We start from the raw sequence: 12,358 nt of genomic DNA, 5'->3' as shown, positions 1-12,358 counted from the left end.
TGTGTGTGGCTCTTCTCCAGAACCCAAACCCTGAACTGGAACCCTTTCCACGAGGGACGAGAAAGAGATTCCTATAACCTAAATATATGGGAAAGGTTTTCTCTGGAGCTTAAGGGGAACATTACAGTGTGAAATGTTGAAGCCTATGGAAGGCAATGTAAAAGCAGTGATTAAGCAGGCAGACTAATTACAAACTAACTGGTCAGCCTCTGTGAGCCTCTGTTTCTTTATCTGTAGCATGGGGATTCAGACTGAAGAGTCCTGGATTCAATTCAGGTCAAGGGCACATACCTCATTTACAGGTTTCCCAGCCTGGTCGGGTGTGTGTGTGTGTGTGTGTGTGTGTGTGTGTGTGTGTAGGAAGCAACCCGTAGACGTGTCTCTCTCATACTGATGTTTCTCTTTCTCCATCTCTCCTCTCCCTTCCTCTCTCTAAAAATCAATGGAAAAAAGAGTGAGGATGGATGGATGGATGGATGGATGGATAGATAGATAATAAATAAAAAGTGGAATGGTCGACAACCCTACCCACCTGACTCCTGTTGGTGTTACCCTGCCGAGGTCTGGGAAAAATATGGGGCAGACTTAAATGTGTGTCTCTGGGGAGGGAGCCCACCTCCCACCTTCCCCAAAGCCTGACCAGGGCTCCTCTTCATGGGAGATCCAGACCAGTCCAAGCCCTTGCCACCATTGGTGAGACAGGCAGCAAGTAGCAGAGAAAAGAAGTTGGCTCAGAGGGCCTGGGGCTCTAGGCAAGTGCAGGGCAATGATCCAGGGCCTCTCCAGACCCCTTCCCCTGATGGTGACAGAGGAGCACCCAACATTTCCTCCTGGGTTCCTTTAGATAGCCCTCTGTGGAGGGCCATCTTCCTCCTCAGGGTCTCTGTTCAAAAGGTGGGTGTGGCTCCCTCTCACCTGGCCTCCCTGTCTGAACTCCCCCACCCCCCGCTGGCCTCAGGTGGTCCATCGCCAGCTGAGAGAAGCTGCTGTTTTAATTGACCGCTGGGTGCTCTCTGTGCCCAGTGAACCAAGCAAAGGCAGAGGTAGGGCCTCACCTGAGCCCATCCTCTGGCCCACACACTGGTCCCCTCACCTTCCCACCGTTCCCTTGACTTCTCCCTCCCACTTGGCCTCCTGTGTCATCCATGGCACAGTTTCTACCTTTGAGGCCTGGGCTCCCTGTGTAATGACTGTGCTGCCCCAGACAGGGTTTGTCCAGAACAGGCCTGGGCCCAATGAAAGATTGCTTCTTTTTTAAAAAATCGTTATTAATCAAAGTATTACAAATGCCTTCCCCCCCCCCCTTTTTTCCCCCCCTTCCCTCCATCTCCCATTCAGTTCCCGCCCCAGGCCTTCACCACCCTACTGATTGTGTTCATGGGCCATGCATATATGCATATAAATTCTTTGGCTAATCTCTCCCCGCCCCCAACCCTTTCCCTCTGATCTTCTGAGTCTGTTCCCTGTTTTCAAGCATCTGAGCAGCAAGGCCCCTGCCTACACTGAGGCTGCAAGGATAGTTTTAAGGCTTTGGGTGGAGAAGGCCAAGAAAGGAGATCTCCTGGGATGTGCAATTACCCAATAAACCCCATCTGCAGCTCCAAGGTGTCCTGCATTTCCTCAGGGCTGCTCAGATAAGAGCTGACGGGAAGATCCCTGCAGCTCTCGTCTCAGAGTCTGTGTACACAACTCAGGGATGATTAACCCTGGGCCTCCGGGGTGGGGGGTGGGGTGGGGGGGTGGGGTGGAAGGGATGTGCAGACCAAAGGCCCTCACACAAAATGACCAGTCTCCGAACTCAGGGGGAGCAAGGCATTGTCTGCTCCAAACAAAGCTCATGCTGTGAGACCGTGAGACCAGGGCTCTTGCTAACGGGGACCCCCACCATGAGACAGAAATGTTCTTTCTGCATTTCTACCCTCTTTATCTTTCCCACCTCTTAGGAGAAACAAACCTCCACACTGGCACTGAACTGGGTCCCGTAGAAACCAAACTAACTCTTCTTGGAGACGCCTGGATCTGGTTTGAGCCTGCCCCTGCTCCCAGACTTCTCAGAAGACCCCTCTGGCCACTTTCGCCTGCAGGCCTTCCTATGGTCTAGCATACCTTCCTTCCTCCTTTGGGCCACAGGGCTTCCTCTTCATTCCAGCTCGCCATTCATCCTCCAAGCATCCCAGGAAGTGGGAACCACCTATCGGAAAGATCAGATTCTTGGGAGGTGACAGTGTCACCTCTGCCTCACTGCTCATCAGCCCTCAGCCCTCAGCCCTCACCTTGGCAGGGAGAGCTGACTTCCTCTGTTTCTCAGGCCTGGAGAGGCAAGTGTAAGGGGAGATGAAGAAGGGGAGGGCTAGGAGGAGGAACCAGGCCTGGAAAGGGGCAGGTCCAGTCCCAGAGTGGGAGGAGGAGCCGGGCACTGAGGGTGTTGGCTAAAGACCACAAAGTGAGGAAGGAGAGGCGTGCAGGGACCCAGATATCTCAGGCCCTCTCAGTGCCTGGAGCAGGTGGGGGCAGGGGCAGGGCATCTGGGAAATAGGCCTCCCTCTGGAATTCAGCGTTGAGCTGCTGCGTAAGTCACTGGCTCCTCGGATCTACAAGACAACAGTGAGGACTACAAAGGAGCAAGTGCCACACTCTGAAAGGACAGCGTCCGGTGAGTATGACACGCTGCTGGAGGCATGGGTTGCTGATCTCAGTTTCTGGCTCTTTCTTGCTACTTGGACTCTAAAATAGCAACAGGGGGGTCTGAAGGTTGCTTAGAGACCTAGGAGTCAGCAGAGTAGCTGGGGCAGGAACACAGACAGCTACAGAAATGGGGGAAATATCAAGGAGTGATGTCAAGGCCAAGGGTCGATTGGAAGTAGCTTTGCTTGATGGCAGGTCTCAGCATTACTAGGTGTGCAGGGACAAAGTCCCTGCACACCTAGTAATGCTGAGACCTGATCTCGCAGTTGCCCTGCGCAATCCTGGGTACTCCAGAAGCTCCACAGCTGGTGACTCTCCGCCAGCCCCCGGGCATGGCTGTCCTCAGGAGCCTTGGCTTTTGTTGGAACCAGGAAAGGCTTGATTCAGGTCCCGAGTATCGCAGCTGTCTGGGGGCTCCTTGCTTCCCTGACGGCAACCCTGAGGGCCCCTCTTCCCCCATGAAAGAGACCCTAGAACTTATTTTAAAATGTGACCTGCAAACCAGGTCACACGCAAACCAGGACTCACCTCTGAGGCTGGGCAGGTCTAAGGGGGAAATGGGGGCAATTGAGTTTTGCTGGGACTGACAGAATCTTCCTGAAGTCCCATTCTCATTATCAACAGGCACTTTTGTAGCAGCGTCTGTGCACCTGGGGAGTTGATAGCAATAAAGTTCAAGTTCCCTTCCCCCCCTACCCCACCCTGTCCACCCCCGAAGCTCATGGGATGGGGTAATGGGGTTACTGGGAGGTTCAGGCCCAGATGGGGCAGAAGAGAGAGGCCTTTTGCGGGAGGTCCCTGTGGGTTGGCATCCACAGAAGGAGAGGGAATTAGAGGGAAGAGCATGGCTGGGAGAAGGAAGAGCGGAAGGTACCACCGTGCAGCAGCGGGGGAGATGACAGGGGCAAAGTCCCTGCACACCTAGTAATGCTGAGACCGCCCAGGACTTGCCCTCCTCCTCCAAGCCGGGTGGTAGGGGGCATATTTACCCTTCTTTTCGGGATTTAACGCGCTGTCACGTCATTCTCTCCCCAGCCACGCACCATGCGGTTGGCCCTGGTGCTGCTGCTGCCCACAGCGCTGCACCTGAGCCTGGCCGAGCCTCCCCAGGAGATGGTCCCTATTTTCCGCCTCACTCAGCTGGGCCCCTCGGGAAGCGGGGCCAACGACACCACCACCACCGGCTCGCCCTGCCAGGGGCCCTTCGCCGTGGGGGCCACGACCTTGACTCTGGCGAACCGCAGCCTGGAGCGCCTGCCCCGCTGCCTGCCCCGCGCGCTGCGCAGCCTGGATGGCAGCCACAACCTGCTGAGCACCCTGAGCGCGTCAGAGCTGGGCCCCCTGCCAGAGCTGCAGGTGCTCAATCTGCACCACAACCGCATCGGCGCGCTGCGCTGGGACCCCGGCTGGCCCGCGGGGCTGCACACGCTGGACCTCAGCCACAACCGCCTGGCCGCCCTGCCGCCGTGCACCCGGCCCGTTCTGGGCAGCCTCCGGGCCCTGGAGCTCGCCGGCAACCCCCTGCGGGCGCTGCCCCCCGGGGCCTTGGCCTGCTTCCCCTCGCTGCGCCTGCTCAACCTCTCCGGCACGGCGCTAGGCCAGGGGGGCATCGCCGACGCCGCCTTCGCGCCCCTGGCCTCCCTCGAGGTCCTGGACCTCAGCGGCACGCTCCTCAAGCAGGGTGAGTCCTGGGCGCCCCTAGTTTTCAGAGGTGGGACCAGTGTCTTGGAGGGGTCGCTCCCGGTGCTGCACATAGATGACCCCGCCTAGATTGCCTGAGCCACGTGCACCCCGTCCCAAGGGCCATACAAGGGTTCATTCCTTGAGTTCCAAGAGGAGGGAGCTATTATCTCCGTGTCGCCTAGGAGGAAGCCAGTGCCCAGGAAGGTGAATGACTGGCCCGAGGTCTCACAGCTCAGTCAGTGGTGCCTCCAAATGGTAACCCAAGCAATTCTGGGTCCAGAACCCAACCCTTTAGCCACGCGGTTGTACTGTGACCCAGCAGATGAGGGAATGCTGGGAGGATGGGGAAGCGGATGCATTGCTTTGGCCGGATCAGAATCAAGCAGGCAGGTCAGGGAAGCAGCTGATGCTCTTGGGGATGAATTCAGGGACTTTTCTACTTGGTTGGCTAAAATTCCGCTGCAGTTACTGACCCTTCAAGCGAGACACAGGAGGGAGGTGAGAACACCTTCTCCTGTCCTTGGTGTGTTCTGATTTTGGCTCGGAAGATTGGTATTATTATTATGACTATGATTATGATTATTATTTAAATACATTTTATTGATTTTTTTACAGAGAGGAAGAGAGAGGGATAGAGAGTTAGAAACACTGATGAGAGAGAAACATCAGCCGCCTCTTGCACACCCCCTCCCGGGGATGTGCCTGCAACCGAAGTATAATACATGCCCTTGACCAGAATCGAACCTGGGACCTTTCAGTCCTCAGACCAACTCTCTACCCACTGAGCCAAACCGGTTTCGGCTGGTCTTATTATTCTTAAAAACACTCCATGTGTCTGTAATCGCCTGTCCCACCATAGACAAAGGAAGAAAAGAGCGAGAACTGGACACAGAGGGGAAGGGGCATATTCTCCCTGTAGTGTTAGGAGAGCCACAAAATTAGGTTTCTGGGCCTCGTCCACTTTGCCCTTCTCTCCTCCTTCTTTGCCTTCCTCAAGTATGTCCCCACTCCTGGTAGCCATTGGAGTGAAGTTTGGGGTATTTCTGTGTGAAGTTTAACAAGAGGGTAGGGCAGAAGCGGAGTTGGAGACAGTGTCCTTGGGTTCAAGTTCTGGCCTGTCCCTTCCCAGCTGTGTGGCCTTGGACCAATCATTCTCCTCTCTGGTCTCAGTTGTCTCAGCTGGAAGGGAGGCAGGGAGGGAGGGAGGGAGGGTCTTTCAGGTGATGTAGCCCATAGTTCTGAGCTTCCTAAAGCGTCCAACTGTGCCCATACTCAGCAATGACTTCACAGTTCATGTTGTCACTCTCGGTGTTTCCATAACTCCCTGCCAGCCTCCTAGGTTGGTGGCTTCCTGGTGGTGGGCAGTGTCCCCTGTGTGTTTCAGTTCAGCCGAGGTGGATCCAAGACCTGCCCAAGCTCACATCCCTCCACCTGAGGAAGATGCCCATGCTGCGGAGCCTGGAGGGGGACATTTTCAAGACGGCCTCTGACCTGCAACAACTGGACTGCCAAGACTCCCTCGCGCTTACCTCTGTCCAGACACTTATCTTCCAAGACACTCCTCGCCTACAGCTCCTGCTGCTGCAGAAGTAAGTGTTTCTGAGTCACATGAATGAATTTTGCCTGTTCCCTTATGCTGAATAGGTGAAACTATCTTATAGAGCTCTTTCTGGTCCTCTCTGGGGTTTCGTTCTTCTTCATCCTTTGGATGGTATCTTGGGCAGGTCCCAAATAGTCCATCCAGTCTGAAAACCATGCAACTCAGTGCTGTCCAGAGTAATAGTGAAACCCCAAACTCTCATGCATGTAAGGTTTCCTTTAAGCCCAGATGAGAAACCCGCAGTGGAAGAAGGGATGAGGGCATTAGGTTCTTTTCTATTTCTCCATCCATCTGCTTCTCCATGTGGGAAGTCAGCCGTTCCAGATGTCTAGGGAAGAAAGATAAGAAGGTAGAAAGGTGCTACCAGTGGTCAGGACCGAGGGCTGTTATCTCTGGCCTGTTGATGTCATAAGTGTCACTATATCCACCTTCTTCCTGACTCCTAACAGGAAGGACAGTGTCCCTTTGATGATGATCCCAGGCCACCTCCTTTCCCGGGAACCCATACTGGGACCTGGGAAGTGGGCACTTTTCCCCATCACCACTCGCAGTGTAACCATTTCTCTCTTTTCTCTGATAGCTCTAGACCCAACCAGAGTACTTCACTTTGGGGCTTGTCAAAAGGGACAGGAGATAGAATATGCAGAGCACTTAGTGCCTGGCACATGGTGTGTGCTCTATAACATTAGTGCAGATGATGGTGGTTGTGATGAAAGTGATGGTAATGATAAAAGTGCTGATGATGGTGGCAGTGGTGATTGTGATGGCGCTGGTAATGGGATGTATTGGTGACAGTGATGGTAAGCCTATATAGTAAAAGGGTAAAATGCAAATGACCGGTCACTATGATATGCACTGACCACCTGGGGGCAGACACTCAGTGCAGGAGCTGCTCCCTAGTGGTTAGTGCACTCCCACAGGGGGAGCACCACTCAGCCAGGAGTGATGGCTCACGGCTAATGAGTACTGCGCTGGTGGTGGGAGCCTCTCCCACCTCTGCAGCAGTGACATCCCCTACACTCCCCCCCCCCCCCCCCCCCGACTGCGAAAGCCCGCAGGGGATGCATGAATGTTGTGCACTGGGCCTCTGGTGGTGGTGATAATGATGGTCGTGGTGATATGCTGATGAGTGATAACTCCGTCTCAAATCTTCTTTTGAGCTTTTGAGCGATGCAGCATTGTGTATAAGGCATAAGATGTGGAGCCAAACTGCCTGGGCTCAAATCCTGACTCCACCACTTACTGGCTGTGTGAGTTGGGGCAAGTTACTTAACACTTTTATAGAGCAGCTTCTCATCTGTGAAATGATGACAAAAAGAAAGTCCAAGGTCATTAAGAGTTTTGCCCAAAGTGAGATCATCTAATGCCTGACAGCATGGGCTTCCATATGTCACTATGACTCCGGGAACAGTTTTGAGCTGATGGTAAAAGCCTGCCCTAATTTATTTTCTGTGTATTTCAGCTGCAACTTGAGTTCCTTCCCTCCTTGGACCCTGCATTCTTCCCAGGTTCTATCCATCAACCTCTTTGGCAACCCCCTTACTTGCAGCTGTGAGTTGTCCTGGCTCCTCAAGGATGTCAACAGGACCATCCTGAGCAGGTAACACATCCACAAAATAGGTGACTGGGTGGTGAGGGTCAGCCTCCCGAAGCTGAAGTCTGGCTCACTCACATAAGCAGGCTGGGCAGGCTGGCGGTGGATAGCCCTCAGGAGTCACTTTCAGGGGCGCAGAGGGGCAGAGAGCATGGAGGAACAGACCTGGGACGCAGAGGGGCAGAGAGCTTGGAGGAACAGACCTGGGACGCAGAGGGGCAGAGAGCTTGGAGGAACAGACCTGGGACGCAGAGGGGCAGAGAGCTTGGAGGAACAGACCTGGGACGCAGAGGGGCAGAGAGCATGGAGGAACAGACCTGGGACGCAGAGGGGCAGAGAGCATGGAGGAACAGACCTGGGACGCAGAGGGGCAGAGAGCATGGAGGAACAGACCTGGGACGCAGAGGGGAAGAGACCATGGAGGAACAGACCTGGGACGCAGAGGGGCAGAGAGCATGGAGGAACAGACCTGGGACGCAGAGGGGCAGAGAGCATGGAGGAACAGACCTGGGACGCAGAGGGGCAGAGAGCATGGAGGAACAGACCTGGGACGCAGAGGGGCAGAGAGCATGGAGGAACAGACCTGGGACGCAGAGGGGCAGAGAGCATGGAGGAACAGACCTGGGACGCAGAGGGGCAGAGAGCATGGAGGAACAGACCTGGGACGCAGAGGGGCAGAGAGCATGGAGGAACAGACCTGGGACGCAGAGGGGCAGAGAGCATGGAGGAACAGACCTGGGACGCAGAGGGGCAGAGAGCCATGGAGGAACAGACCTGGGACGCAGAGGGGCAGAGAGCATGGAGGAACAGACCTGGGACGCAGAGGGGCAGAGAGCTTGGAGGAACAGACCTGGGACGCAGAGGGGCAGAGAGCATGGAGGAACAGACCTGGGACGCAGAGGGGCAGAGAGCATGGAGGAACAGACCTGGGACGCAGAGGGGCAGAGAGCATGGAGGAACAGACCTGGGATGCAGAGGGGCAGAGAGCATGGAGGAACAGACCTGGGACGCAGAGGGGAAGAGACCATGGAGGAACAGACCTGGGACGCAGAGGGGAAGAGAGCATGGAGGAACAGATCAGGAGGTAGGGCTCATCACTTCCACTCACATCTACGCTTAGCTGCAAGGGAGGCTGGGAAAATGTAGTCTAGCTGCATGCCAAGTAGGAAAAAGAAATGGGCTAAATGAGCAGTTGGCTTGACTCTACAAAAGCAATGTTATCATTGCCCCATTTTATAGATGAGCAGCTTGGGCGCTACTTGCTTAAATTCATGCAACTTCTGGGTGGAGGAGGCAGAATCTGTCTTCGTCCAAAACTGTGCACTGAACCACTGGGTTCCCCTAAACCCCCCAAATGGAGCCTGGCTTCCTCTCTCGCTCCGTCCAAGGCCAGTGGGCTGACAGAGCTCCTGCGGGACAGACGGAAGTCCTACAAAGACTTCTCGCTGGCTCTTAGCTGGAAGAGCCATTTCTGCGGTGGGGAGCCATGCCCAGGTTGGCCCAGGTGGGTTGGGAACACCTCCCCTAAACCTCCACCAGCTCACTTTGGGAGACATCCCCCCCATCCTGTGGGGGTTCTTGTCTCACCTCCAAGCCAAGCCTGGAAACAAGGGAGGCTCAGTCTGTCCTCTTCTCCCCTGCATGTTGATTCCAAAGACAAGAACCCAGGCCCTTTGCAGCGAAGGGTCTCACTTCGTATCAGCGACGAGGTTGAGAGTACGGGCTCTTCACTCACTTAACACTGTTCATTTTGGCTGCATTTCTTGACCTGTCTGGGCCTCTACCTCCTCCTCCTCCTTCTCCTCCTCGTCTGTAAAATAGGGATAATAGTGCCTACCTCATAAGGTAGTGCAGACTGAATTCACTGACACAGGAAGGTGCTCACCTTTCATGTGGCAAGCACTCAGAAACTATGTCAGCCAGTCTGAGTATTGTGACCAGTACCTGTAGCCAGGAGACAGACAGGGGAGAACACTCAGAGAATCTGGACTGCCTGCCCTTCACAGTGCTCGCCCACGTTTAAGTTCTGCCATTAGCTGGCCCTGCTGACATGAGCTTTCATTTCCTCCTCTGCTTCCTGGGAGCCTCCTCCAAAGGTCACCCTGAGGGCAGGGAGGTGATGCGCGCCTACCCTGTGCCTTGGGGCTCCTGTTGACAAGGCTGAGCAAGGGGGGTTGTCTGCACCGAGTACTCAAAGGCCAGGGCAGAAAACGGCCTTAATGCCAAATACCTCCTAACCGGTGGACCCCTCCCCTAGGGCGGCAGACACGGTGTGCACACCCGCTGCAGGATCCCGCGGGGCCCTCTCCGCCCCTCTCCCGCTGTCCCAGCTGCCCGGTGTGTGCCACGGGGACCAGAGCACCGTCCTCCTGGATCCCAGGCCACCCATCTCTGCGGGCCCCACCCATGCGACTTCTACACCCGGTCCCTTCGCCCCGCAGCTGAGCACAGCCACCTCCTCTCCAGCTGGGGGAGGCCGACGGACTGTCACCAAGGCGCCCTCCCACGCTGTGAGCACCCCCGCGTGGGCCACCGCTGTCTCCATAGCGGGTCCCAGGAACTCCAGCGCTGCCAGCCGGGCCTGGACAGAGCACGAACGCACTGCCCCGCCTGACCCGGACCCTCCTGTTTCAGCTGCCTCCATCCCGCCCGCCAGCAAACAGCGTGGGCTCCCCGCTGCCTCCCGGAACCCTCTGAGCACCCCCCGGCACTCCCGGACGACACAGGCCACCCCGCAGCCTCCCCACCCGAGTCCTTCCGAGGAGGGTGGAATTCCAGTCTTGGTTTTGGACGACTCTAGTGAGGAGGAAGAGGAGGAGGAGGGGAAGAAGGGGAAGGAGAAGGTAGTGAGTGCGCCCCCTCAGGGCGTGGCCTGTGATTACCACCCATGCAAGCACCTGCAGACGCCGTGCGCCGAGCTGCAGAGGCGCTCCAGGTGCCAGTGCCCCGGCTTCAGCCAGGAGGACGCCGTGCCGGAGCCTCCCAAGCTGCAGGGGTTGTCGGAGGTCACAGACACGTCCGCCCTGGTCCGCTGGTGCGCCCCCAACTCGGTGGTGCGCAGCTACCAGATCCGCTACTCGCCGGAGGGCGGGCCCGGGAACCAGTCCGCCGCCGTGGGGGACATCTATGCCACGGCGCGGCAGCACCCGCTGTACGGGCTGTCCCCTGGCACCACGTACCGGGTGTGCGTCCTGGCGGCCAACGGGGCCGGACTGAGCCCGACGCAGGCCCCGGGCCGGCGGGAGCCGTGCGCCTCCTTCACCACCAAGCCCAGCTCCGTGCTCATCCTCGCGGGGCTGAGCGCCGCGGGCGGCCTGCTGCTGGTCAGCACCCTGGTGCTGTCCGCCTGCCTCTGCCGGCGCGGCCGCAGGCAGAGCTACCCCGCGCACCTGGTGGCCTACAAGAACCCCGCCTTTGACGACCCGTTGAAGCTTCAGACCTTCAGCTAGCCCGGCTTCCCCTCCCCAGACGAACTGGAGCTGAGGAATTGGTGCAGAAAAGAAGATACCGAGGATCCGACGCGTCCCCATCAGTTCTGAGCATCTGTCATTCCAGGGAAGCCAAGGACCGCTCCCCCCCCACACACAAACTGGCCACGTCCAGTCTTTCAGTCCAAGGAACTTCTCTCCCTGCGACTCCACTGGGTCTGTTTCCAGAAACGTGATGGCCCACGTCAAAGCACCCCTCTTGGAGCTGGGCATTCTTGTGTGGGTGTGTTTTTTTAAAAATATTTTTGCCAGTATTTTTTATTATAAACAATAGGATATCTAGGCTTGTGAAACAAATAATATTGATAACGGGATACAAATAAATCCCAGTAATACTGCATCAAACTTGTATTGCTTTTTAAAGATATATTTATTTAAAATATTTCTCCTGGAATGAAGCTATTCTTAAATCCTCTCCACACAACCCCCCCTTCCCTTAGTATTGATTTGTCTGCATTGATGAGACAGGGATAGAAAATTTGTATGGATTAGATACATTTTGAACTATTTTCTGTCTTTATTGTGTGTGTTGTTTTTTCAGTACCGTTTCCCCAAAAACAAGACAGTGTCTTATATTTTCTCCCAAAGTTGCGCTAGGTCTTATTTTCAGGGGATGTCTTATCTTTCCATGCACTAGGTCTTATTTTCGGGGAAACACAGTAGCAATCAGTGCCCCTCAGTGTCCGGAACTGTGTGTAGAAGTAGGAAAAGATAAATGCTATGATCCAGCCTCCTATACTGTATTAGAAATGACATTCTCAAGCCATTTTAGGAAGTTGAGGGTTTTATCCTAAGTGAAGTTCCCTCGTGGTCAGGCTCTGGCAGGGCACGTGTTTGTTATTCAAGGAATCAACCCTACTGGGTTCTTAACCTGAGAACTGGGGTGAGGGAGAAGAGCACTGGTTTCTTTGTTGCATTTCAGGATATGGCAAAACGTGCTCCTAGCTTGATAGGCCCTTTGCTCATTTTTAATTGGATTGTTTGGTGTTTTTGTGTTCTTTATACATTTTGGATAGTAAAAATATCAAATGTATCACTGGTGATTATGTTCTGGTTGTCTTTTAATTTTGTTGATTTTTTTTCCCCTTTGCTGTGCAAAAACTCTTTAGTTTGATATAGCCCAATTGTTTTATTTTCCCCCCTTACCCAACAGGGGAAAATATTGCTCTGAGAAATGTCTGGGATATTACTTACTGCCTATGTTTTCCTCGAGGATTTTTATGGTTTTATGAGTTACATTCAAGTCTTTTATCCATTTTGACTTTATTCTTGGTGTGGTGTAAGAAGGTGGATTTAGTTTCATTTTTC

General features: G+C 54.9%; 1 protein-coding gene across 2 annotated transcripts; it reads left to right on the top strand.

Moving 5' to 3' along the window:
* The first annotated feature begins 1,770 nt into the window (after positions 1-1,770).
* On the top strand, positions 1,771-11,507 carry LRRN4 (leucine rich repeat neuronal 4). Of its 2 annotated transcripts, XM_036419491.2 has the most exons (5): positions 1,771-2,653; positions 3,721-4,366; positions 5,753-5,957; positions 7,431-7,568; positions 9,820-11,506. In XM_036419491.2, the coding sequence occupies exons 2-5, from the start codon at positions 3,730-3,732 to the stop codon at positions 11,009-11,011; spliced, it is 2,172 nt and encodes a 723-aa protein (XP_036275384.1). In that variant the 5' UTR covers positions 1,771-2,653; positions 3,721-3,729; the 3' UTR covers positions 11,012-11,506. The 2 variants fall into 2 exon arrangements, with proteins under 2 accessions (XP_036275384.1, XP_045430573.1); XM_045574617.1 differs by lacking the exon at positions 1,771-2,653 and having other exon boundaries at positions 3,426-4,366; positions 9,820-11,507.
* The last annotated feature ends 851 nt before the right edge of the window (positions 11,508-12,358 follow it).

Source organism: Pipistrellus kuhlii, unplaced genomic scaffold, assembly GCF_014108245.1.
Source record: "Pipistrellus kuhlii isolate mPipKuh1 unplaced genomic scaffold, mPipKuh1.p scaffold_m20_p_6, whole genome shotgun sequence".
NCBI lineage: Eukaryota > Metazoa > Chordata > Mammalia > Chiroptera > Vespertilionidae > Pipistrellus > Pipistrellus kuhlii.
The sequence above is the reverse complement of the archived record's forward strand: the minus strand, read 5'-3'. Positions and strand labels throughout refer to the sequence as shown.

Bases quoted from the DNA above. Each gene is read 5' to 3' on its own strand.
- LRRN4 (XM_045574617.1), top strand. From the start codon at position 3,730: ATGCGGTTGGCCCTGGTGCTGCTGCTGCCCACAGCGCTGCACCTGAGC. The intron at 5,958-7,430 runs GTAAGTGTTTCT...TGTGTATTTCAG, and splicing joins CAGCTCCTGCTGCTGCAGAA to CTGCAACTTGAGTTCCTTCC. The intron at 7,569-9,819 runs GTAACACATCCA...CCCCTCCCCTAG, and splicing joins AACAGGACCATCCTGAGCAG to GGCGGCAGACACGGTGTGCA.